Source organism: Seriola dumerili, unplaced genomic scaffold, assembly GCF_002260705.1.
Source record: "Seriola dumerili isolate Sdu_G_001 unplaced genomic scaffold, Sdu_1.0 BDQW01000155.1, whole genome shotgun sequence".
NCBI lineage: Eukaryota > Metazoa > Chordata > Actinopteri > Carangiformes > Carangidae > Seriola > Seriola dumerili.
The window spans coordinates 1,894,827-1,921,386 of NW_019174410.1; the positions used below are offsets into that span (position 1 = coordinate 1,894,827).

The 26,560-nt window shown below is 41.2% G+C and overlaps 2 protein-coding genes across 3 annotated transcripts in view; one reads left to right on the top strand and one right to left on the bottom strand.

Annotated features, from left to right (window-relative positions):
- gabrb3 (gamma-aminobutyric acid type A receptor beta3 subunit) overlaps positions 1-18,927 on the bottom strand; it is a 50,884-nt gene extending 31,957 nt beyond the window's left edge. Inside the window, exon 1 of the mRNA XM_022751381.1 lies at positions 18,833-18,927. Within this exon, the coding sequence (XP_022607102.1) occupies positions 18,833-18,927 (95 nt within the window). The remainder of the gene's footprint in view (positions 1-18,832) is intronic.
- On the top strand, positions 1-26,560 carry gabra5 (gamma-aminobutyric acid type A receptor alpha5 subunit). Of its 2 annotated transcripts, none has more exons than XM_022751384.1 (10): positions 1-412; positions 1,575-1,659; positions 1,883-2,007; positions 3,907-3,974; positions 4,471-4,691; positions 8,501-8,583; positions 17,557-17,700; positions 21,165-21,317; positions 21,591-21,802; positions 23,904-26,560. In XM_022751384.1, the coding sequence occupies exons 2-10, from the start codon at positions 1,577-1,579 to the stop codon at positions 24,192-24,194; spliced, it is 1,380 nt and encodes a 459-aa protein (XP_022607105.1). In that variant the 5' UTR covers positions 1-412; positions 1,575-1,576; the 3' UTR covers positions 24,195-26,560. The 2 variants fall into 2 exon arrangements, with proteins under 2 accessions (XP_022607105.1, XP_022607106.1); XM_022751385.1 differs by lacking the exon at positions 1-412 and adding an exon at positions 589-640.

The window sequence follows — 26,560 nt, forward strand, 5'->3', positions numbered from 1 at the left end:
CTGGCCACACCGCACGCTCGTCTGTGCAATTCACATCAACGTGTATTTGCATTGTACTTTGCCTTTGGATACAGTATTGGATTTTTTGCAGCGCTTGCTGTGTGCTCGCGGTCTCCTCAGAGACCCAACTAAAGGATGGTCAGTCAGCAGAAGTGTTGGGAAGCCTTTATTTTTTCGCTGCCAACCTTTTAATCGCTCTGGGGCGAAATAAACCTCGCTGACAGGGAATTTAGTGCACGTCTTTCTTTCTTTTTTTTCCCCCCTTCCTTCGCTTTCTCTTTCCAATATGCAATTATTGTGCGCGGATGGAGGTGACTTCCCTCAGAATTGATGCCAAATACTGAAAAGTGCAATCTGCGTGTGAGATTATCTGCGGAGCTGGGAGAAGTTTGACTGCGCAGCGTCTTGTGTGGTAAGCTTTGGCAACTGCGGCTCAGCGCCTGTGCAGCAGAGCGTTGTTATAGGCCAGTGTACTGTAGGAGATGTAGTGGGACGTGTGGGCATTGGTGGAGAACAGGCTAGTGTGTACCCGAGGTCTGCTGCTGCTGCTGCTGCTGCTGCTGCTGCTGTTTGGAGAGGACCTGCACCGGGTAGACTTAGAGAACCGCGGACGGTGGTGATGAAAGTCAGAGGAACAGAGGTATTCACACTTCCCATCCCGCTGGAGGGGGATCCGTCGGCTTGCGGGGATGTGAGTGAGTGCACGAGTGAGTCGTGAATGAGGGGGGATGCGGTGCAGGGGTGCGTACAGATTTACTGTATGTTAAGAGTCCAGCCGCGGTGCAGAAAGGATTGCGGGTTTACAGTTGTGCTTGAGAAGAATCTCGGATCAGGGGTGTAGATGTATATACAGTCCAGGTGGAGCCGTCTCGTCTCACACGTTTTTAGCTTTGACTGGACATCCAGTGGTGGACAATACAGCTCAGCTCAGCCTGTGTCCTGTCAGGAGTGATCAACTTAACTGAGAAGGTTCATTAGTGAAATTGAAGAGAGGGTCTTGCAGTGAGATGGGTGGGCTAGGAGGGAGTCTAACAAAGAGAGGAGGGACATACTGCAAGTCTGATCGAAGAAGAAGGAACTTAGCACTTTGCATGATCAGCTTTTTTTTTTCCCAACATCAGCTAACATCTGCAGATCCTACAGATGTTGCCCAGTTTTGTGTTTAGGCAGGAAAATTGCATCTGTGCACACATTTGGTTACATGGAGATAGCTGCATTTCTGTGACTGAGACAGCATTTGTTATTTTCATATAGTAAGGAAAACATTTGTGCACCTGATACACATTTAAGGCATTCAGTGAGTGCATTTGTTTGTTTTTTTTACCATGCCAGTTAAAGCCTGCAATAACAGCTGATTGCATTATCCTACAGTACTGTGCCTTGTTAGAAAAACAAATACAGCAAGTGTTATTTGATATTTATTATTTAGTTTGCACAGTGTAACTGCTAGGACAGGGGAGGGTTTACAAAACATAATTCAAAAAAATGAAACCGCTTTCATTTTAGATGTGAGCAGTCAGCAGTGCTTGTGTGACAGTTAATGTAGTTTTAAGAGTGAGGATATCTTGTTTCAGGAATGGGCGATGGAATGTGCTACAGCTTTGCAATGAGACGTCTGTGGGTCTGTATCTTGCTTGTGAGCATCACCTGCCGTCTGAGGTAAGGAACTGACTCCTGTAACTTTCCAGGGCATTATAAAGGCACATTTTGAATAATTCACCTCTCAGTCAGTTGATATTTGCTTGAAAGATCAGAATTTAAGTCCTAAATCAACTTTTAGATAGGTTGTCCTAAAGGTTATCTCTCGTTTTAAGAGTTTTGTCTTTTTCTGATTTCGCCTCCAAAGTCATTATTTAAAAAAAAAAAATGCTCTTATGTCCAGCCTCTCCCAGGATGTAACTGGAACTCCCAAAGAGGCAGAATTAAATGACAACATCACCATCTTCACACGCATCCTGGATGGACTGCTGGATGGTTATGACAACAGACTCCGCCCTGGACTGGGAGGTAAGCCCACTGAATATATAAACTTCAACACTCCCGTCACTGTGGTAATTAATACAGTCACACACATGCGAGGTGAGAACTGATTATGCCATTAGGAAATGTCTTGGGGGATCTCTGTTTTCTATCTGGTCCAGAAAGCTCTGCGCTTAAACCAAAGAAAAATGTGTTGTTCAGCGTCCGTATCGATATCTCTGCGTGAAAGATTACAGCCTCTCGGTCCACACAGAGAACAATGCTCTGCACTGCAACATCTGCCGTCTGCTTATTCCAGACAAAGGGAAACATGTTTGTAGTCACGAGGTCTTCCACAAAGAGTCATGACCAGCTTTACAGACCTCCTCTAAATATGATTTAATGGCACTATGAACACACGCTGAAGCTCATAGGTGTGACCTTGAGAAAGCCTTTATTGCTTTGATGAAACAGCAGCTCCATTGTTCTCGGCAGACGGAGGCCAAAGTAGGCGAGACCTGAAAAGTTCACGTCACAGAAGAGAAATGGGAAAGATACTGATTCAGGTCGATACAATAAGTAGAGAAAATGTTTATTTGATACTGATCTGTAATTTTAATATCACAGTGTTTTATGAAACGGATCCCGACAGATAAAACACTTTTTAAATGATGCTTAATCGTTTTACATTTAAATGATTACGCATCATTAACTCAATTTGTTAAATTAAAAGTAAAATGTGATACTTCAAGGTGTTTTCACTGACTGTATCATGGTTAGGAGCCTTATAAAGTTCCAGTAGGTACTTCATGTATTGAGTATCATTAACTAATACTCATTGCTTAAATTCAAGAGCACCTCCCTTGACAGGCCACTAGAGGTCACCAGAGTCAGACCTTTTCTAGTTCCTGTACAGCACTGGGGTTTTAATTAACTTTGACATTGAGGAGTTTTTGATTTTGAAGCGGATCCTGAATTAAAGTGTTGAAACTTTCATTAACTGCTGGACCAGAATAAGGGATTTGTTTTGTTCTCAAACAGGCAGTAATTCATCCATCCACCTCTGTCCTGGGCCGAAGCCTGGACGATAAACACACTGTAGAAAGTAAACTGTGTTGTCTAACTATCGTGAGTGTCATTGGGTTTTTCACATAGTACAATCTGAATGGGGAGAATGCTTATTCCTTTTTTTTGCATTTCTAATACGTTCTGATATTTAAAGGGAACAGAATATTTTAGACAGTTGAAAACTTTTTATTAAAATTCAAAATCCTTGAAATACAGTTAGTTAAGTAGCAAATTGAATAAACCACATTATAATTATGTTGAATATGGATGGAAATTGATCTGGACTGAAAAGTGAAATAAACTACATCCACATTCAGTGCATTTATATTATGCATAACTCTACCTTATTCACATCTCAGTCCTACTGTACATGACGTACAGCAGCTTCAACAAAGAAGTCAGTGTTGAAACCGACTCCACATCGGCAGTGTCGGTGGTAACATAGTGCAAAGCTTGTTGCAGCTTCCAGTGGATGTATAGTATTTAATGAAATTAATTAAAGTATTGAAATCTGAACCTGGAAGTCGCGTTGTGTTAAACACGGCATCTTTCAAAGGTTGAACAATCAGTTTCTTAACTGACACAACCTCAATCTTCAGCCTCCATCACCGACACCTTTAGTCTGTTAAATAGACTAATGGTGAATCAAACTCATCACTTCCAACCTTCACTCAAAGTTTAACCTTTCTGAAACAACTCAAATTCAACCAGTCACCAAACTAATATCTGGATTATTTCAGTATTGTACAGTTTGTTTAGCCCCCCCCCTCCTTCAGTGGTACCTATTGTAATTTTGTGTGATGTCACAGGAAGCGTAAAACCTGCAGTCAAAATAAAAAGCTATCATAAAGACTTACTATACACTTTTATTTTTTACAGAAAAGGTGACGGAGATCAAAACCAACATCTTCGTCACAAGTTTTGGTCCAGTGTCCGACACTGAGATGGTGAGAAACTTCTTCTGTTATATTATTTATACTTATACTAAATGGATCAGATCATTTGAGACAATTTTAAATATTTAATTAAAATCCACCTGTAATGCTGCATACAACACAACCCTCTGTATAATCTATAGATAGTTTAAATAATGGAATTAAGGTTCTAAAAATCACATTGTAATGTACTAAATACAAAACAATGTTCTTGTACAGGTCGTTATGTAGGAGTGACAGTTACTGTTTTGAATCAACCACACTTTCATTTTATCACAGTATCATGACAGATTCACCATCATTATTTAGACAGACACATGTTGAAATGAACATGTGAAAGACGCAGAGTCAGTTCTAACATACTATGCATAAACTTTATATACTGAATATATACATACTGTCGTGTTTTTAGATTCTTAAATGAGGCTCCATGGTTTCAAAGAGCTCAAGTTACTTCTCATATGTTTGGAAGTAAACAGTCAATATGTGTTGTTATTGTCCTGTGTAGGAATACACTATTGACGTGTTCTTCCGCCAAAGTTGGAAAGATGAGAGACTTTGCTTCAAAGGCCCGATGGAGATGCTTCCCCTGAATAATCTCCTGGCCAGTAACATCTGGACGCCCGACACCTTCTTCCTCAACGGGAAGAAATCCATCGCCCATAACATGACCACACCTAACAAGCTGCTGCGGCTCAAAGACGACGGGACTCTTCTCTATACCATGAGGTAAGCTCTCCCGAGGCTGACCTTTAATCCTGCCTCAGACCACAGTAGGATAAACACTTCTGTTCCAATCAGCTTTTCAGCTAAAACACTGAGTCACCAGACCTGGCGAGTGCTGTTTATAAATGTTGTATAATCCAATTAGAACTGGACAGATGACTAAGACCTCCATCAGCCTGTGATAGCTCTTTGGTAATGCTTTTTAAGACCCCTGCTGCACTGATACAGCCCACACACTCATACTACATGTCTCAGTGGTGCATTGATGCGTCATCATGTTGTCCTCACACTGTGTACCGGAGGTCAGGGGAACTTGAAATGTTTGCTTTGACCCAGCGCTCTGACACAGAGAACTGAGGGTTTCACTCCTCCTCCTCCTCCTCCTCCTCCTCCTCCTCCTCACTCCGCGCTCCTCTACCATTTATCATGTCACCACATCACAGAAACCTTTATTTTGAAAGTAAAACAGCATAACCTATTGTGCTTATTACTGCCCCAGCACTCAGTCATAGTCCCCATTTCACAGTTTGTAGCCTTTTTAAATGAAATATAATCATATGAGCTGCTGTAGACAGGTGTGACGTGCATCTTTACTGTTATTATAATTATTATTATCAGCTGTTATTATCACTGCTATTGAGCTGCTGGACAGAGAAAGAATCTATCTATCTTGTTTGCAGGTTCTGTGACTTAAGAGTCATTTATTTTATGTGGTTAAAGCATCATTATTAGTGTTTGTTTGGTTTATGGATCCTTTTATACTGTAGACAGAAATATTATATCCTAGATAGAATCATCTCATTTACATCCACTTTCAGTTCAGTGCTGTGTCATCATCTTATCGGGACAATAAATCCTCCAAATCAAATATTAACAAAGGAAGTTAGAGGAAATGGGCATGGCTGCATGTCAAAAAATGACTATTGATCCACTGACTTTAAAACTGCTACAAATCTACAGTACATTTGCGAACACTACAAGCCATTAGAAATGGGTTCGCGATGGGCCGTGTTAATGCATTTGTGTTCTGGGAACAAGGTTATTAGAGAAACATTTTATGCATGCATTACTCTCCTACATTGGTTGTCCACAGAGCGAGCAGTGCACAGAGCCCGAGCTAGTGTAGCATGAAAATATCTCTCAGAGGAAAGACAGAGTTTTGAGCCCAGCAGTGTGGGCCTCACACACACACACACACACACACACAGTGTATTCCAGACTCTGATTGTACTTCACAGTAGATTACATTCATTTCATTCTTCATCTAAAACATAACATGTACCTGTGTGAAATAACATGGATGTCAGCAATTTCCTTCTTTTGTTCCACTGGGTTTTTCCTCCGCTGGTCGGCACTGTTCTTATCGGTCATTCTCATCCAGTAAAGAGTCAGTAACCTATAATGTGTGACTAATCAAAGCCATTGATCGCTGCCCATTTATTGTGAAGTCGTTGCTTGGAAAGTAGTAGTTGTAGTTCTGCACTTTGATAGTAACACACTTTGTTTTCGTAATTCATCTCAAATAAACACCCGCTTTAAAAAGAAAAACTGCCTCTACACCAGTACCGTTGCTACTGACAGAGCAGCAGAAAAAACAATTAAAGTATAATCACCCTGGTGTTGTTACAAAATAAAAACTTTCTAATAATTAATTTGCTGATTATTTTATTGATAAATGGATCCTGTTTGTTTGTTTTGTCAGATTGTAGTTATAAAATCGCCTCCTGTAATTTCCAACAGCCAAAAGTGCCATGTTCAGATTACTTGTTTTGTTTGACCAACAATTCAAAACACAAACACATTCAGTTTACAGTGATATGAAACAGAGCAAAGCAGCAGACTCTTACATTTCAGAAGAAATGAACTAATCAATGATCAACTAATGATTGCAGCTCTAATGCTGCTGAGACATCCAGCGTGTTGTTCAGCAGAGAATCAAGATAAACGTCAGAGGGACACCTGGTTTAGTAGAAACATTGTGCATTTTCCCAGTTAAGCTTTGCATAACGCTCCACAAGGGGGAGATGTATGACATAACACAGACCCACCACACGAGCCGGTGACTTTCAAAGGCTGGTTAACAAACAGAATAATAGCGTGTCCTGTAATATCACACTTTCACTCACAGATCAAGGTCAGTTGTTTTGTTGTGGAGCAGATTTTTCACTAAAACAGCTGAGACAGCAGATGGTCTTCAATATACGGAAATCCCACTTCTGTGGTTAATTTTAAACTTTATATATGCATTGTGGCACAGTCATATAGTATAGGTCTTATCAGTGGTGGAAGACTAACTCAGATCTTTAAGCAGCAAAAGCACACTCTAAAAATGTTCCATTCAAAACTTAAAGTGTCCAAATTAAAAATACTCATTATGCAGAATGGTTCCATACAAGATGGTATCTTATTATAGTGGTATGTTGTAATATAACATTATTTTATTTTGATTTGAATTATTATTTATAACATATAAGCGGTATTTTAAAGTCATAACTGATCAATGTGAAGCTATTTTAGCTGCTTTATGCACATTGTCATATATAAGCTTGTTCCAGGTCCATACTGAAGCTGTATCATGTTTACACTGACTAAAGATTGCATGTTTTTTTAATGGCAGCAGCATTTCATCAAGTCTATTATTCGATTAGTTGATCGGCAGAAAAAGATCTGCAACTATTTTGTTGTCAGTCATTTTTAAGCAGAAATAATGAAACAATGCCAACAATGCCTCGGCTCTGCAAAGTTGTGATGGGTGTTTTTTTTTTTTTGACAATTTCTCAACGATTTAATCGAGAAAAAAAAGCAGATTAGCAGATTAATCGATGGTGAAAACATGAATCAGCTGCAGCCCTGGTTCTAGATGTGCATCATTTCGTACAGTTCTTCCCAAAGTTTCAGCCTGACGTGTTCGGTATCTTCTGATCCGCACAACAATCTGAAATAAAGTTCATGTAATTTGGCTGCACAGCTTGAGTTTGAAATGAATGAGCCACCAGCAGGTTAATCTACAACAATGCATCATATTTTATAAAGATAATTGTATAATTTGTTTGTTAAGTATTAATTTGCAAAGTAACTAGAAAACAAAAGTCAGATAAATATATTGGACTAAAAAGTACAATGTTTCCCTTTGAATTATTGTTGGAATAGAACAGTACAGTCCAAGCGCTGCCTTCGTGTTACCTAGTATTGGTGTGTGATGTTGTAGAGCAGACAGTGTCCTGTTCCTGCTTTGTGTCGTGGCGTCACTGGGTGTGTGTGTGGATTTACATGGTGATGACAGCAGCTCTGACTGTTACAAGTGTGGCCAGCAGAGGGCAGCATTAGATAAGGCTGCAAGGTTAAACCCCCCCCCCTCCCCCGGGTTTATGTTTTCTGCTGTGTTTCCAATAAAGCTTTATTTATGCTTTATTGCAGCTCTGAAGGCAGGTGTGAGCCTCACGCCTTAAAATAATCCTCAATTGTTTTCTCAAATGATTCTCAGGCTTATTGTTGCACACAAAACGGCATCATTTCTTCCCAGACAGAAATCATCATGGGTCCCTCTGGTGGCTCAGTCGATTATTGCTCTGAGCTGGGAAAGTTACATTTTACTCAGCGATCAATAATCTGAGACTCACTAATGAAGACAAACTGTGATTTTCATTGGTTAATGGTTCTATATAAAATTAAGCAGCACCAAAATGAAACACATTATTTATAATAAAGGGATATGTTGATTAGTGAAAATGGGTGGTGATGATGATGATGATGATGATGATGATGATGATGATGATCACACAGTCAATTTATTTTCTGATTTCTTCTCTCAGACTGACAATATCAGCAGAATGCCCCATGCAACTGGAGGATTTCCCCATGGACGCCCATGCTTGTCCCCTTAAGTTCGGAAGCTGTGAGTAAAGACGCCTCTAAGCGAAATACACACATGCAGTGGATAATCACATGAAATAATGCAGGAAAAAGAACGGTGTAAATGTTTCATGTCTGCAACCTCGACTCCGGTGACACATGAAACAAAACATTTGAGGTGACCAGTGAGAAAAGCAGCATGACATCAGTGTCAGTGACTTTATCCATGCAGAGGACACAGGGATGGATGTACCTCGGCGTGTTTGACAGCCTGTGTCCCTCAGGTGAAAAGCTATTGTTGTGGTGCAGGAGATAGCCATGCAGACACTGACACACTGCTCCTGATTAAGCCATTAATCAACATGTCAGGGCTGCTCTCCTGCATCCTTCACTGCCTCAGCTACATTTAATGGGAAATATTTGAAACACACACAGTGAAAACCTCAGCAGTATGAGCACACACACACACACACACACGCACACACGCACGCACACACACACACCAGACCTGCAATTACCACCAAGGTAAGATGTAAAAATCCAATCCTGTACCTTGCACATGCACAGCTAAACCACAGCCGTCCTCATGACTTACTTATTTACTTACTTGCTGTGTAAGCTAGTTAGGTTGCGTCACACGGCTCCAGTGGTACAAAAATATCTGGGGAGCTCCTGTCTGGTAATCTTAAGATTAGCGTTTGAGGTCTTCCCTGCTGTTGACGTATGGAGGGTTAGCTCGGGCCTCGTCTCAGAGGCGGAGCACGCCGCATGCCCTGTGTCGTGACATTTAGCCATTCCCACGCCCGCGTCGGTCACCTCATCCCCCAGCTGAGACCGGGGGGGTGGGGCTAATCAGAGCAACTAACCAAGACAACCTCGTACTTGACACCAAGTCAACTGTGTCAGTTAACTTGTCCGGGAGCCCAGAAAGTCAAAACCACTCAAAAGTTTAAATACAGAAGTCTTTACCTGGGATCCTGTAGAATCAGGGACTGAGATTACAGCTGGCTGAGATACTTGAATGCAGTACAACTTTATTTACCCCTACAAGGGCAATTGTATGCAACAGCACACTCCCCAGCTCAGTGGATGCACATACACAATAGATAGGGGAGGAAAGAAAAACCATCCATCTGCTTATTTGCACATTTTCAATTCAATTCATACAAAAACCTGCTAAAACCTCGGAAGCTTTGGCTGAGGTGGAAACGTTCGAGAACCGATAAAAGCAAAGTGCAGTGGAAACAGACTTTGTGAATAGTGGTTGGAAATGTGCATTAATTCACTTCTTCTTTTCTTTTTTTTTTGTTGACTGTCAGGAAGTTCAGTTTAGATTTGTGCCACATTTGGACGGAAACATGGCTAATGTTAATCAGTCAAGAAAATCTGAGGCTATAAGATTAAAATATACACATATATGAATATTACCATAATCCAGTGTCTCAGAAAAGAATCATTGAATCTCCTTGTTGAACTAAATTTAATCTAAATTTTTGACTCATCCGGCAGCCGAACACACGTGACGTTCCTTCCAATAATACCACAGAGCTACTTCCTGTCCTAATAATGCATCTCCTGCAGGAAAGCTGGAAGTTAACCCGTTTCATAATCCCTGAATAATAATAATAATAATAATAATTATATTCAGTTTTTGGTGACCTAAACTTTACCTGGGCCAGTTTATCATTCATTAATCATAACCCATTTAAAGTTATTCACTGGACTCACTCGAACTTCAATAAAAACTGTCAGAATGTGAGTGCTATAAAACCTTTGACAGCTAGTGTAACTGGTAATAAATACATTAAACATTAAATGTAAATATCCAAAATTATACTATAATATAATAGTTTAAAAAATAAATAATTAAACCAAACAAAAAGCATTGATGTGATGTCAATGTTATATTCATGTGCCTCAGTGTTTGACACATTTATATTCCCATTTAAAGGGTTTTTATAAACTGTGTGAGAATATTATCACACATCTCCATCTGCAATGGAGGTGACATGTTGCTCACTGAAGAATAAAAAGTACTTTTAAACAACTTTTAAAACCTAATGTGACAGCAAACATACAGCCCATGCAAGGTTATAAGCTGTAAAAGTTACAGTGGTACAGTATATCCTGTTTCCCCCCCCCGACTCCATTAACCCCAGATAATCCTTTGACCTAATGGACAGCACTCACCCCGGGGCTCAAGGCTTTCAAAGCTCCAGTAGACCTGCCCTTTGCCATTGTGTTAATCACCTCTCATGAACTGAAACCTACGATCTGTCTCATTCTCTGGCTCACGATTCTTTTGCTGCAGCTCCAAACAGTGTGTGATATAATTGTCTTGGCTTCAATGTAAAGGAAGTATTTATTTGCTGCTGCCGCATGTCCTGGTCTGAGCAGGTCTAAGACTTGGTGCACACGAGAGGATTTTAACTTTTTAAATGTTTAAATTAAAAAAAAAAAAAAAAAAGTGGGAGATCACAAACATAATGACGGATTTAACCGATCATTTAGAAAATAAGAACGCACACGCCAGACGAGGAAGTAAAGATGCGAGTAAGTCCACACACTTGAAACACAACAAACCTGCGTGATCAAAACTAGGGTTAATATTACGTCTGTAAACACAGCAGGATCATTTGGGCAGATAATTGGTTTGGATTGGGATCACCTCTGTGATTGTCGGGAGGGCTGAATCAGTCCCAGAGTCGGCCCAATCGTGCTCTATTGTGGGGGCCGCATTATGCAGTTGTTTACATTTAATCCCTGGCAGTCTCACACATGATAACGTGCCATTTTGCCCCCATTTACTCTCTCTAAACCTCTTCATTGTGATAGCCTACATTTTTCCTCTTCACCGTATCCACCTTCACGTTTATTTGCTATTTTGCTTTCTCAAAACGGCCAGTACCACTCACGGCACAAAGCTAAACCCAGGACGCTTCAGCTTAGCCTACAGCATAACACCTGGTAGCAGAGGGAAACTAGCTGGGCTCTGTCCTGATATCAAAAAATATCAAACCGTTCCTGAGACCCACCTGGCAGAACTGGGCAGGTCTTAAGAGAAGAAGCTAAACAACAAGACATAACAGGAAGAAGATGGAGGAGTTAGCTTGTTCTGTTAGCTGCTCTCTTCTTAGACTTATCTGGTTTTGTTCTGCTTTGTGAACACAAACTGACATTTAGAGAGAATTACAAATGAATAATTATCTGTTTTTTAAACTAATATATTTAATTGATGTTAAAGCACATTAAACACTCTGCATCCACAGACACAGTACTTACACAGTTATACTTTTAAATTGATTTATTGTTGTTTCTTGTTTTCCCTTCCTTCCTCCACCTTTACTAATAAAAACATTCATATCAAGTGTAAGACCACAACAGGCCGTCTCCAGCCTGTTCGTAGGACTTGGAAGGATTTCATTTACAACAATAACATACAAATCTTAATGCTGCGTTCTTGCAGGTCTCTAATTCATAGCTGAAGGTAATAGCTTGCATCTCAGAAATGAATAGCAGAAGTCCGTCTCACACGCCTGCAAATGACCTGAAATGCAAATAGAAAGCAAAAGGAGACAGAAGATTGTCTCCCCCCTTTCAGACGGTCTGTTGACCCAGTAACCCTAACAGCTTGTTTTTTTCTTTTAGATAACACCTCGGTGCTTATTAAAGTGTGTCCCGCTGTCGGATATATGCAGATAACCCCGCCGTTCATTAGGCTGTTTTTCTTACTCTCGTGTCAGCCCATACGTCTCTCTGCGCTTGTCGATGGACAGAAAACATGGGCGGGGAGGTAAGACGTGTGTCATCATTCTCAACAGCTGGAGCAAAGGCGGCTCTAACTAGTCACTGAGAGGTGTTGTGAAACAGCCTGTGGTGGAACAGGAGAAAGGGCACACAGCGGGAGAAACACTTGAAACAAGCCAAGGAGCTGGATAAAGCCTGTGTCTGCAAATTCATAAGTGCGTGTAAACCAGTACAGAGTGCAAGGTTCGGACGTTTTGACATTTTCACACTCTTCACGCTCCTAAAGATCAAAAATAAAACTTACTGTTTGCTGCAGGTATAGATGTTATTGCTGCATTTGCTGCTTATTTAACATAAGTATTGACCCCCTCATCTTCATAGTATTCATACATTTACCTTTAATTTCTCATCAGCATGACTTATAACAATCAATACTGTTACTATGCCCCATTACCAGCCTGCCTGTCAACCAAAGGTCACATATAAACTTATTTGTATCCAAGTTATTGTATTTAACCACGGCTGTAAAGAACTACGAGGCATTTTAAATAAGAATTGTTGGAACACTACAGTATTTCATGTGTGCAGCACACTCGCAGTGAACGGCAGTATCAAAGAGATCACTGAGTGCTGTAAAGGCTTCCTGTGTTTCTGTGTCATTCACATACAGTTTTTATCCCAACGTAAGGAAGAACAGATGTTTAATACTTGAATTATTAAACATTTATTAATTATTTAACTATTATTTAACCGTATTGAAAGAATATGACATGTTTGAAAATACTGATCAAACTGAGAGAAATGGATTACACAGTATGTGTGGTTAAAAAAGTTACTATTGATAGTGACTATAAAAACTGATCACAACTGGAGTCAACTGTTATGGACATAAATCGAAGCTTACAGCCTAGAAAAGCCAAAAAATATGTTTGAATGTCAGTGACTCTCCAGTGTTAGCAGTTGATTTAACTTGCTTCCCCTGAATTCAGAACATACATACAGACCACAGAATGGAGGTCAGCAGTGTTAATGTGTAGTATGCATCAGTTTTTAACTAATATTTGCTAAAAGTTATTCACGGGTTCTTCTTCGTGCCATTAATGTTTTACAGTGGCTTCAGAACACAGTGCAGAAAACGCTCCACATATTAACCGTCTACCACAGAGAATGTGTGTGAGTCTGCATGTGTGACACGTTTACAGTTTCATTAGAAACGATGGCGTATCGGACACCGCACTGTAACACACTTTAAGAATATCTTCATTTTCAAGTCCGTCTTAAAAGTCAGGTGTTCATATAAACAGGTATGTGAGTATTGTTTGAAGACAACTCCAATTAGTTTCCTCGACTAAGTTTACTGTAAAAGTTTTAAAGAGTAAACAAAGGCATTCCTCAGAAAGTGATGAGACTGAGGATAAAACCACCGGCACAAAAGAAATTAATAACTCCATTTGCATTAACAGCCTGATTTAGTTTCAATGTAAGTTATATTTATTTATCCAATGGAGCTCTACTGTATTAGAAGAACAGTTTAACAATTTAGGAAATATGTTAGCATAGCGCAAGACTGGAAACGAGGGGGACAGTTAGCCTGGCTCTGTCCAACAATAACAACATCCACCTACCAGCATCTCTGAGGCGCATTCGCTCACATGCTGCGTCTCATCTGTTTAACCTGCACAAAAACTGAAGTGTAAAAAAGGGACGACACAGTGAGCAGTTATGGGCTGGGCTATTCCCTGGTTGGAAACAGTGACTTCCACTTTCCCTCAGCCTCACTGTATATTCATTATTGTCTGACAGACGTCTGCCACTTGTTTCTGATTCTGACCTAAATTTCAAGAAGCTCTCTTTAAAACAAGGTTATTGTGATGCCTTTATTGCCTTAAGTCATTTATTCCTTTATTTGATTTTCTAAACATAGGTCTCTCTTGCAAAATAGATCTTGATCTCAGTGAGACTGCCTGATTAAATGAAGGTTATAATAATTTCATATTGACAATTCAAAATCAATCAAAAGCACAAAACTGCAGCTTGTCCAGAATGCAGCATTAACACACATAACCAAACTATGTAACCTTCAGTGTCTGATTACACTGGCTTAAAGTTCATTTTTTATGTCACTTTTAAAGCAATGAATGGCTAAGCCATTACATAATGTGTCTTTTATCTTCCTATGTACAAAGTGCAGCTCTCTGGAACGTCCAATGTAAACAAAATCACCAGGGAATTAAATGTAAGTGATATTTTTTTTTAGTCATAATTTTCTCATACAACCTGCGAGTACTGTGCGCCCTTAAAAGGAAATAACAAATCCAACTGCTCATGTAACACAGTTGTACAAAGACATGTTTGAGACAATGTGGAGTGTCTTTGAGACGATAATCCACAGACTGGTTGACTGGGGTCAATCTAAATTGCTGTGAAGTCTTCTAACGCCACAGTTGCTGGATTAATGCAATACTGTTAGATTGGACGCTGCACTGCAGTACAATTGAGACACACACACACACACGCACGCTTGCACACACACACACACGCACACAGATTTAGAGCATCTACAGTATGTGTGTGTGGTTTGTACTACAGAGTGAGTGAGACTGTGTTTGCAGGGCTTTCCAGATGAACCTGAATGAATGACAGACTGTTTATTCAGAGTATTTGAAAAACATCAGCTCATGAAAGAGGCAAACACAATCACAACTGACGGTAAACTAGCAACTAAAATATGAACTGTACAAATCCAACCGGTCAAATCCTGTGAGCGAAACCGAGACTCATTCAAGACAATCTGTCAAACTGTGCCAACCTTCACACATTAAATCATACCATCAGTAACATCTGCGTATTGTGATACACTCAAACTGATTACATCAGATCCAAACACGAGCTCTTTAACACTGACACCAAGTTAATCTCTGTGTAATGAAGCAAAGTGGGTGAAAGGTCAAGTGTTGTGTCCCAGCCGGGCCACATTTCTTAGCTAGCAACATCTGAGACGATGAGGAAGAGGAAGAGTAACAACAACGTGAAAACAATTTATAGATCCACGGGCAAATTGTGCAACTACTGGACAATTTCTAATCAGAGGAACATTTTAGGTGTTGACATGAAAGGTCCAATATTTTACACTTTTCCTGTGTTTTATTTGACGTGTTGATCCATAAGAAGATGTGTTTGTTTTAAGAACCAAAAACCACCTCAGTGTAGTTTTACATCTCCTCTCTCAGGCTTCTCTCTGGAGCTCTAGCAACAACAGGTCTGTGAGCCAATCAGAAGAGAGGAGGCTTCTGATTGGCTGACTAAAGAATATGACTTTTTTGACAGTGATTGAATAAAAATACAACAGATTTCAGGTAAAACACTCAGAAACCAAATCCTGCAAGACTGGATTTAGTCTTGGGTCCAGGTGGGCGGGGCTCGTTTTGTTGTGACATCACAAAGTTCCAGAAGTCCTGACGGCTGGTTTTAAGGCTCAGTTTCTGAATACAGGCTGTGTGCATTTCTCTGTGGACTGAGGCTTTGATACTTTCACAGTATTAATATAGAAGCTAGACCTGATCTATAATCACACTACACATGGACACAGACCTTTACACTGGATTGGACCTTTCATGTATATTGTGTTTGCTTTTAAAGAATAAGGCTGGGGTTATCTTTAGCATCTATTAGTTTGTGGTCAACAAAGACCCTGAAGAGACCAAAACCAACAATGAATTTATCATACAAACAACAAATTATGTCTCTGTGCCGTATAGTGTTCCTCACAGTTGCATTGAAGGACATATTACTTCATTATGATCGATGTAAATGTAGTTTATGTGGAACCATGCTGGGACTACATTGTTGATCTCTGTGTCTGTTCTGTGTGGCCAATGAGCTTCTCGTATATACTGAGCCCAGAAGAAAACAGTGGCATGTTAGTTGATTTTCCAGCACTAAAAGATGGAAAATAAATGGACTACGTGAGTTGATCTGCTTAACAGTGACTTGTTTTTTGTTTTTTTTACGACAGAGTACCTGCACCTGTAAACTAACATGTCTACAAACGCAGCGCTTACATAATTGCATTGACATAACATGTCTTTTTTTTATCAAACTCATCTTTGCCTGAGAGGAAGTAGCAACAAAATCTCATAGTGAACATGACAATAATACACTGAACATGTACTGAGGCGGGAGGGCATTAACTTTGACATCCACTGTTTCCCTCCACAAATCAGGAGCAATCTGGGCTTCAGTGTGTTGCTCAAGAACACTGACATATACTGTAGATATGATGGCCGGGGAACTGAACCAACAACCTTACAACTAATGGTCAACCTGCTCTAACTACGGCCACCCTGCCTCTCCTGTCTGTTAGGGAATAGTTAAGACATAGTGATTGCACTTGGCCTCATTAGTGATCCATATTTTAGTAGGTGACACTTTAGTGATGCAGTGATTCAAAGCCACAAAGAAAATAGATGTGTGAACATGTTGTAGTTCGTTTTCTCAGGTGTGGGGTTACTGTACCGCCTCATGTTACGCTGGAGAACCGTCTCCTGATCCACAGGAAGATTAAAAGCACTGGTGTCCAATCAGTGCTGCCAATAACGATTGATTAATCTGAAGCTTATTTTTTGATTAATTGATTGTCTCTTGCTCTCCTGTGTGTGTGTGTGTGTGTGCGTGCGTGCGTGCGTGCGTGTGTGTGTGTGTGTGTGTGTGTGTGAGTGTGTGTGTGTGTGTGTGTGTGAAGCACATTGCAGCTCTCATGTTATCGGGTACAAAGCCTCTTGTTTTGCTCCTTAAATGTCAGAGAATCAGTGAAAACTGCTCTTCATAATTTACAATGACAACAATTTATCACTCATTATAACTGCATTGAAGAAAAGAAAAATCCTAATAGTTACTGCTTAATTTGCTGTTAATCAACTTATATTAAATCGACTCATCGTTTCAGCAAATCAGTAAAACTTGGCTGAGTTTAGTCTAAATCAATATTAGGAGAGAAAGAGACCTACTGCAACATAAAATTATGATTTGAATATATTTATGATTTTTCTTTTTGCGTGTCTCTGATTCTCTCCGTGTCAAACTCGCTCTGCCTGACTGTAAATCAGCTGTTTCCACGGGTATCGATGAGGACGTGTTGGTCTGCACCTCCTGTCGTCACACGCTAAATTAGAGTCAAATTAAAATTGTGCAACAGCATGCGTTCATTAGATATTTTTAATTTTAGTGAATGCAGAAATCAGTTATGTCTCTCTTTGTCTTGTTTACTCAGATGCGTATCCGGTCTCGGAAGTGGTCTACACGTGGACCCAGGGAGCAGCCAAGTCGGTGGTGGTGGCAGAGGAAGGCTCTCGGCTCAATCAGTATCACCTGATCGGTCAGACCGCGGGGACGGAGGACATCTACACCAGCCGAGGTAAAGTGGAGCGAGAGTGAGGTGCCTCCGGACGACCAGGCCTGTGACTACAGACGGCTGATCCCTCCGTATCGTACGCACGGACATTTACGTCTCAGCCGGAGTTCATGTTGCCGCGTCCTCACATCCCTCTCTCCTCTCCCACAACGGCGCTCACGTACAGTACGGTAGCTTCAGGCGGCAGCACGTTTATGTTAAACCCCCGGCTCCGCCCCCGTTTATTCAGCTCTGTGTTATTACAGCGTGCGCCATCAAAAGATGTTGTGAGAAGAAAATGTTTTCAAATCAAGCTGGATAGAGACAATGAATGAATCACAAGGATTTGAGAATGCCTCCCACACATAGCCAGCTGTCTCTGGGGCTGCCAAGAGAGGATAGCCGGGGGTGGGGGGGGAGAGGGGGGCAAAAAAAAAAAATCACTTATCCATGGTCTGAGCCATTGGGTCTGTAGGGTTAATCCGTACGCAGGCCCATCAGTTGTGCTTTTACTGAGTGACGTCACGGCTCACGGATTGGCTGCTGCGGCGGGGACACGTGGTGGGGGGGTGACTGGGGGGCGCAAGCGGCATCTGCTTAATTCTGTTATGTAAAGAAGTATGATAATACATTTCTGGTGCTTGTTGGGAGTGAGTTTATTACTGGGAAGTTATTTCCTATAGCTGTGCTGTGTAGATCGTGGCTTTAGCTGGATAATGTAACGTTCACTGTTCAGTTGATGCAGCGGGAGAAAATCCAGCCGTGCTCACACTGGTAGGGGCGTGACCCCCCCCCCCCCCCGACTCCGAACGCTTAACACACAGGTTGCTGTATTTTCTGTAACTCCTTCCCCACCCCACAGCGCTCAGATCAGTTAGAGAGGGTCGACACACAGAGCCGGCATGGCCTTAATTAGCATTGCTAATCTGAGGTACAAACCCTCTTTAACAAGCCAAGAATAGATCAGCAAAGTGCTCACACTGGTCAGAGGTGACCTTTGACCTCACAGGTTAAGCCGAGGAGGATGAGAATATAGGCATGGGAATTGAATTGATGAGAGGCGACCCTTGTAATTTCATTACATTACACACACCAGCGCTCTCAGATCAAAATAGAAAGCGGCAAAGCTCAACAGATGGTTTCAATCTGTACTTACCAGTTGACCAACATAGCTGCATTGTTCTCCGCTATGAATGGCAGTTCCCCACAGGCACTCCAAAAACTAATCATTAAAATCCACCACAACCGCATTTTCTCACACCTTGGAGATTTCCATCCACTTCCAAGTCCAGCAGGCGGTCAGATCAGAGCGAGGTTCGCCTGGTCGTGCCGCCACAGAGCGGGGCTGCTGGCCAGTAGTCCTTGGAGCGAAGGCAACACAGGTGTCCTTTTCCTTAAGGACATGGTGCTTGTCGCCGCATCGCACAGACCATCCAAACTTTTCCTCCGGTCCCTCTCAACCCCCCTCCGCTTCAGTCATCTGTGCACCTGCTGTAATCACCTCTGATCCAGGTCTGTGCTGGTGCTCGAGCTCAGGCAAGGCAAGGATGTATGTCCCCAATCAAGTGTGGCCCGGCCTGACAGAATGGGATGGACTGTCTGCTGCACACACACACACACACACACACACACACACACACACATACACACACACACACACACACTCTCACACACATAGAAAGAGAGAGAGGCAGAGACAGAGGGAGAGCGAGAGAGATATACAGGATGCAGATTGTGACAAGGGATTAGCGAGACAGAAAAATCCGATTTTGCCAGGAGAAAGCAGCAGTCATCTGTGGATTTTCTATAGTTTATCAGACTCCGTGGCTCGACAGGATTTTTGACAGAAAAAAAAAAAAAAAAAATCCTTCAAATGCAATCTTCAGTTGGTTAGCAGGATATGATGATTTCCCCACCAGCCTGTTTTTCAATAATTCAGCTCACGATTTCACATTTGGAGCCGAAGTCTGGCCCGGAGGTTGTCGGGTAAAGTTTATTTGTAGAGCCTTTAATCACAGTCACAGTCTGAAAGGACTGACTGACTGACTGACTGACTGACTGACTGACTGACTGACTGACTGAGATGAACACAACCCAAAACAAGAGATTTTTAATGACAACAAGCACGAGCCACTTCATTTAAAAAAGGGAAGGTTGTGAAGAGTCCCTCTGCTAAAATGCTAAGAACACAACGAGTCGAGTACATTTTTATTTTGATATATTTATGTTCACAACAGAAGGAATCTCAGGAGACGTTTCAAATAGATCAGGTCTGCGCAGCTCAAAACAACGATAAAGTTGGAGGCTAAAATGTGGCGTTACTTGCTGTTGTGAAATGAGTAATGGCTGAATACTGCACAGGTGAATTTACAGTGATCTTATGAGGTAAATAATTTGTCCTGTTGGCAGAGAATAGAGAGGCATCAGGAAGAAAACTGTGTGTGTGAGTGAGTCACATTGTAAACTGAAAACTTTGGGTTGTTTTTCTTATAGAATCAGGCGGCTTTGTCTTTCAGGGAGTGTTCAGTGACTTATCATTATATCTGTAACCTTCAAGTCAAGTCGAAGCAGGTAAACTCGTGTAGCAGAACAAGAACTTTATTGTTTTCTGTGAAGCATTTCAAGGCTTTTTTTGGGGGGATTTTTCTGGTTCCACGTTCAGCGTTGTTTCCAGCTGCCGATGATTTCAGCTTAAACTGCTCTGACAAACACACTGACTGTCTGTCCAGCACCGACCAACGGACTCAGGCTCAGTTAGCAACTGGCTGGTGAACACGGTGAAGCATTTAGCTGCTACAGAGTATTTCCCTCTGGAGTTGATGCAGAGCTAAATCAAGACTGAATATTAGGTTTGGATTCATCACTTGGACAGAAACACGACTCCAAATGAAGGTTAATGTTCCTCCGTGTCTGCTGGATGTGTAAATAAGCAGCAATTTGCTAACACATTATCCAGAACAACTTATAAAGGTGATGATGGTGTTGTGTTCACAGCGTGTTGCGCTGCCCCCAAGTGGCCGAAAAACTCAATTAGTGCAGGTTGTGCAAGTGAGAGCATGTAGTTCAAGCAACAGTTAGTCCAGGGTCAACAGGAGCGGTGACGGTGTGTAGGTTCATATAAAAACTGCAAAGGTGTCATCATTACATTACAGTTACTAATAGAAGAAGTTAACTGATGTTGGGATTAAAGAGGTAATGGTCACATAAGACCCGTGTGTGGGAGGAACGCTGTCACAGAGCAGGAACACACTGATCATGTTGCTGTTTTGCGGGAAGATTCATGAAACTTGAGAAAAATCAAACGTATCAGATGGTGATTTTGTTGTATTTGTTCTGACAATGTTGTTTCCAAATGAAAATGTGTTTTGATAAGACACATACTTTTTTTTTTTTTTTTTTTACAATTACAATTTGAGAAAACTAAAAAGCTTACACACTGAGACAGTTCTCCTCCTCCTCCTCCTCCTCTGTGCTGCTGTGTTCTACAGGTCAGTACACCGTGATGATGGCTCACTTTTACCTGAAGAGGAAGATCGGCTACTTTGTCATCCAGACCTACATGCCCTGCTTCATGACCGTGATTCTGTCCCAGGTTTCCTTTTGGCTCAACCGGGAATCTGTGCCAGCGCGGACTGTGTTCGGTGAGTTTGGAAAGACGCACACGGACGCGTTGACCAGTGAAATAACTTTGGAATTGGCTCATGATTTTACACCATGTATATATATATATATATATATATATATACCTTAAACATTAGTTGATTTTGTGCATGAGTATTTCTAAAGAAGCCACTAATACATGCACAACCTGATCCGTCTATAATGCTCTGAAACGTGTCCTGTTTTTACTATGATTTAATCTGTTGCAACGTCTGGTTAGTAAAACTGACTGACCCAGTTTTCTCCACCCCCAGGTGTGACCACAGTGCTCACCATGACCACTCTCAGCATCAGTGCTCGAAACTCGCTGCCTAAAGTGGCGTATGCCACGGCCATGGACTGGTTCATCGCCGTCTGCTATGCCTTTGTCTTCTCTGCCCTCATTGAATTTGCTACGGTCAATTATTTCACAAAGAGGAGCTGGGCCTGGGATGGAAAAAAGGCGATGGAGGCCCAACAGCCCAAGGTATGTAGTGTAGGTGTGTGTGTGTGTGTGTGTGTGTGTGTTTTTTTCCTTGTGTATATCACATTGTGAGGACTCACGTTGTGGGGAACCAACTCTGAAACAGGTCCCAACAAGCTGGTCTCCACAACAGTTTATTGTGACACAAAGACTTGGTTTCAGGTTGGAGGCTAAAGAATGGATGTAATCAGTGGAGAGTCCCTACGACGATGGCAAATGATTGTGTTTGTGTAGCTGTTTTTTCACAGTTTGGAGGAGGCGTTCCACATTAGCCTGTAGCTCATGCTGTCAGTTATAAGTTGGTAGTAGGGCTGTGCAGATGTCACAGATGCCTACAGGCACACTGTCCTCTGTAGTCGTAATGAGGGCTAAACTGTGGTATTAAAGTGTCACACAGAGTTTGGGTCCTCTACTATTTATATTGTGTCTGAAACAGAGCAGAAGTAAAACATACTGTATTATGACCTTGCAAAGCTGATATGAGTCACACGTTGGCAAAGTTATTTACTCATCCGGCAGCATTTGAGTTCACGTGTCTGGCTGATGAATGTAAGAGCAACACTCACTCTCAGTTTAGCTCTGTTTTGCTCTTCACCAACTCCTGAATGCTCCGCTGTGTTAACCAGCTGGTCACTGCCTCTGTCTGTGCACCGTTTGATGCTGTGTACAGTGGGTTTACCGGAGCTGCCGGCTGTGGCTGGAACAATGCTGACGAGAACCGTCGGAGTTAAACAAAACAGCAAAGTTGCTAAATGCTTCACTATGTTCATTAGCTGGTCGCAGACATTGTCCCTCTGTTGTTTGGTGCTTAGCAAGTTCCTCATATTGTGTTTATCAGAGGTTTGACATTGAAAACAGCTGCCTGCTGCTGCTGGAAGTCCGGTTTATGAGAGTGGAGAGACAGATCCAAAACGTTAAAGTTGCAGGCTGTAAAACTACAACAGAGAGGAGCTGTAGAGTTATAGTCATTTGAGCCATTGTTTATTTAACAAGATTGATCAGTGCAGCTTTAAAGGTGCCATATAGTGTAAAGGTCTGTGTCCATGTGTAGTGTGATTATAGATCAGGTCTAGCTTCTTTATTAATACTGTGAAAGTATCAAAAGCCTCAGTCCACAGAGAAATGCACACAGCCTGTATTCAGAAAACTGAGGCCTTAAAAAAAGCCGTCAGGACTTCTGGAACTTTGTGATGTCACAACACAACAGTTATTGCCCTCAGCTATGCGCCCAAGCCCCGCCCACCCGCACCCACCATCCAACCTTGCAGGATTTTGGTTTCTCTGAGTGTTTTAACCTGAAAATCTCTTCATCTTTATTGGATCACTCAGAAAACAGTCAGCCAATCAGAGGAGAGGCTCAGAGCTCCAGAGAGAAGCCTGAGAGAGGAAATAAATCTTCTTATGGATCAACCAGAAAAGCGTAAAATATTGGACCTTTAATGGGGAAAAAACTGAAGAAACCTTTGGCACAATCTCTTCAAGATCTGATTTGCCGAGCTGCAGAATCACATCCTCACTCAGACGGACACATTTGCTTTTATAATGACACACATCATAACGCTCCAACAATCACCACTGACCTCTGTGAAACAGAAACTAACATTTCTATTTTACACAGTTGTTGTTGTTACACGGACCAGTTAACGTCACGGCAGCAGCCTGGTAACAAATCCACGCCGCTTGCCCGTCCTTCCTCCTCCACTCTGTCACTCTCTCCTCTGTGCTGCTTCCTTCTAGTCGAAGAGTGGTGGTGTGGGAAGTGAGGGAAGTAGTAGTAGAGTGAAAAAAGTCCACTTAACACATGACAATAAAGTAAGAGGTAAATTAGCCGAGATGTAGAAGTTAAAAAACAGTGGATCAATAGATTCACGGCTCAGGCTGCCAGCGTTGAGGCACAATGCCAGTTCATTATCGCCCAAGGTCATTGATCCCCGTTTTCAACCTTCACTGGCCATCTCTTACTGTTCTCTTTGTGTTTTTGTGTATGTGTGTGTGTGTTAATAACAAACTGTTCAATGAATGTGCAGCGCCGTTTTTTTTTTGGCTAGGGTTGTGTGTACGCACGCTAAATCAATGCGTTTTTTTTTTTTCTTCTTCTCTGCAGAAAAAAGATCCTCTGGCTCTGTCTAAAAAGCCAAACAACACCTGTTCAGCCGGTGTGAATTACACGACCAACCTTACAAAGGACACGTCTATCTCCACCATTTCAAATAGCACAGCTGTTCAGCTCAAACCGTCTGAAACCAAGGCCCCAGACCCCAAAAAGACTTACAACAGCGTGAGCAAGATTGATAAGATGTCCAGGATAGTGTTCCCAGTTCTGTTTGGGACCTTCAACCTGGTGTACTGGGCCACGTATCTCAATAGGGAACCCGTGATCAAAGGAGCTGTGTGAGCTCTGTGATGAGGGTTCATCCTCCTGACAACCACTTCAGGATTTGATAACTGGAACGCAATCAAAAACAATGCCAAGCACTTAGTCCTTGTATCATAGATGTGTTTTTTTAGGTCACTGGGTTACATTGCATGTCTGTCGCTTCAGGAAAATGTTGCCATGTTTGCCTTGAGTTTGTACATGTAGGATTAACAACTTCTCCTTGAAATTAGTTTAGTTTATCTCATTTCAGAACTTAGTCACTGATTCATTTCTGCCAACTTTTGGATTTTTGAAATGTTAGCATTTGGCATTCACATTTTCTCCTCGAGTCTACAGTAGATGATGGTAAAGCAAGGCCAAATGCTATGCAAAAAACAACATTTTTACTGTGTTAATACTCAAAAAAAAAAAAACGGCTTTTATCTTTGTAACTCTTACTTTGTACAAAATGGGCTGGAAGTCCAGGTATGCGAGGCTGGGCCCTGGCACATGGAACTTCGCTTCCTTGTTAAAAGCAGATGAATAGCCATGCTAAATGTGTTGCCTTCAGAGTGTGATAACTCATTATGAATGCACTGAAATCTCATGCAACTACTTTTTCAGAAGCCAGTGTGAAAACGTTCATTCAAATGACGACTCTTGTTGATCTCTGTTTTGTTATTTTTCTGGATTCAGAATGGCCAGTTCCCCATTAATACTGTTTTTTCTGTTTGTGTTGAGATTAAACAGGGACAGATCTCCAGCTAAAGTGACAGTGGCAGCTTCTGTTCCCAGGTCACCGTGTTAAGGAATCCTGTATGTATGTCTGTTTGTCTGTATGTATGACCATAGTTGAATAAACATGTATATATGCCCTGCTTTTAGAAAAGCATCACTAAGCCAGTAAGGTTAGCTTCTATGTTATGCATATACAGCAACACAGTGTTACTCTAGTCTAGTGCTTCATTGACTGGATATTGAAAAAAGAGCAGAAAAGCTTGAGCTTTAGCATTTTTGAATATATAAAGCTTTTTTAAACATTTTCTTTTTTCAGATAAGTTCGGTGTTTCCATAAGCTTTGATGATAACTTGATAAATATTTGGATGCTATGAGCAGGATCACTATTTTTGTCATAATTAACTTCTGTCGTTAAGAGACTGACTTGAGCTCATCAGGTTATCAAGCTTAACAGAGACAGAAAGTCACAATGACAAGGTTGTTGAGCATTTTCAGCATCGTCATTTTAAATCATGTTACCGTTGCTATTTTTAGGGTTTTCAGGCAAAAGTGTCAGATCAGGTATTAATATGAATTTGTTGTTAAATAGTGAAGTGCTACCTTAAAAGAATAAGTTCGACATTTTGAGAAATATGCTTATTATGCCAGTAGTTAGAGGAGAAGATTGATACCACTCACATGTCCGTTTAGTACATATGAAGCTACTGGTTAGCTTAGCTTAGCATAAAGACGAGAAGTAATCAATTATACTGCAACTTTTACGGAAATTAGCTTCTATGATTTATGTCGGTACGATAAAATTTGAAGCTGTTGCAAGACAACAGTTAGCTTAGCTTAGCATAAAGAAAAGAGGGAACAGCTAGCCTTGCTTAGGGGAAATCCGCCTACCAGCTCGCTAATTTAACATCTTGTATCTCATTTGTATTATACTGTATGCACTGTACAGTGGCTTCTGATGACTCCAACAGGCTGTTGCATTAGTTTGAAAGTTGTAAAGGAGTTACGCATTAATTTGAACTTGAATTAAACAAAGAAAAAGCTGCATCTTATAATCACAACAACAGTTTTTGTATAAATTTAGGTTAGGATGGGCTGTTAATTATTGACTTTTAGTTGTGTTGTTAGGTGTGTTTACAGAGCCGGGTTAGCCGTTTCCTCCTGCTGAGATGCTAAGATAAGCTAACTGTTGTTGGACCGTAGCTTCATACATCTACAGACATGAGACTGGTAGGTATTCCTTTAATGGAGCCCAATGTAAAACACTTTTATGGTCACCATAAGACCATAAAAAGTCAAGCTTTTTGCATGATTCTCACTGCAAAAGGCTGCATGTACAACAGGTCAGCAGAGTCGGTTCTGCAGTCTTCATCGTTCTCCCAGAATTACACTTTAAGCCTCTTGTCTCTATGAACAGTTTAAATATGAGCGTGATCTACTCATGTGACTTTATGCCTTCTGTGTGGCCTGCCACTATTTAATATGTTTATGGAGCACACCAGTTGTATTGCATTATTATTACATTTAAGTGAATTTTAGGTCCAGCCTGTTCTTTAAATGCAAATATCTGAAGCAATAAATAATGCTCATATGAATAATGGTTATGGTAATATGTTTGAATCATTTGGCCTTCATTTTGTTGATGTCTTTATCCAGATGTTATCCCTTT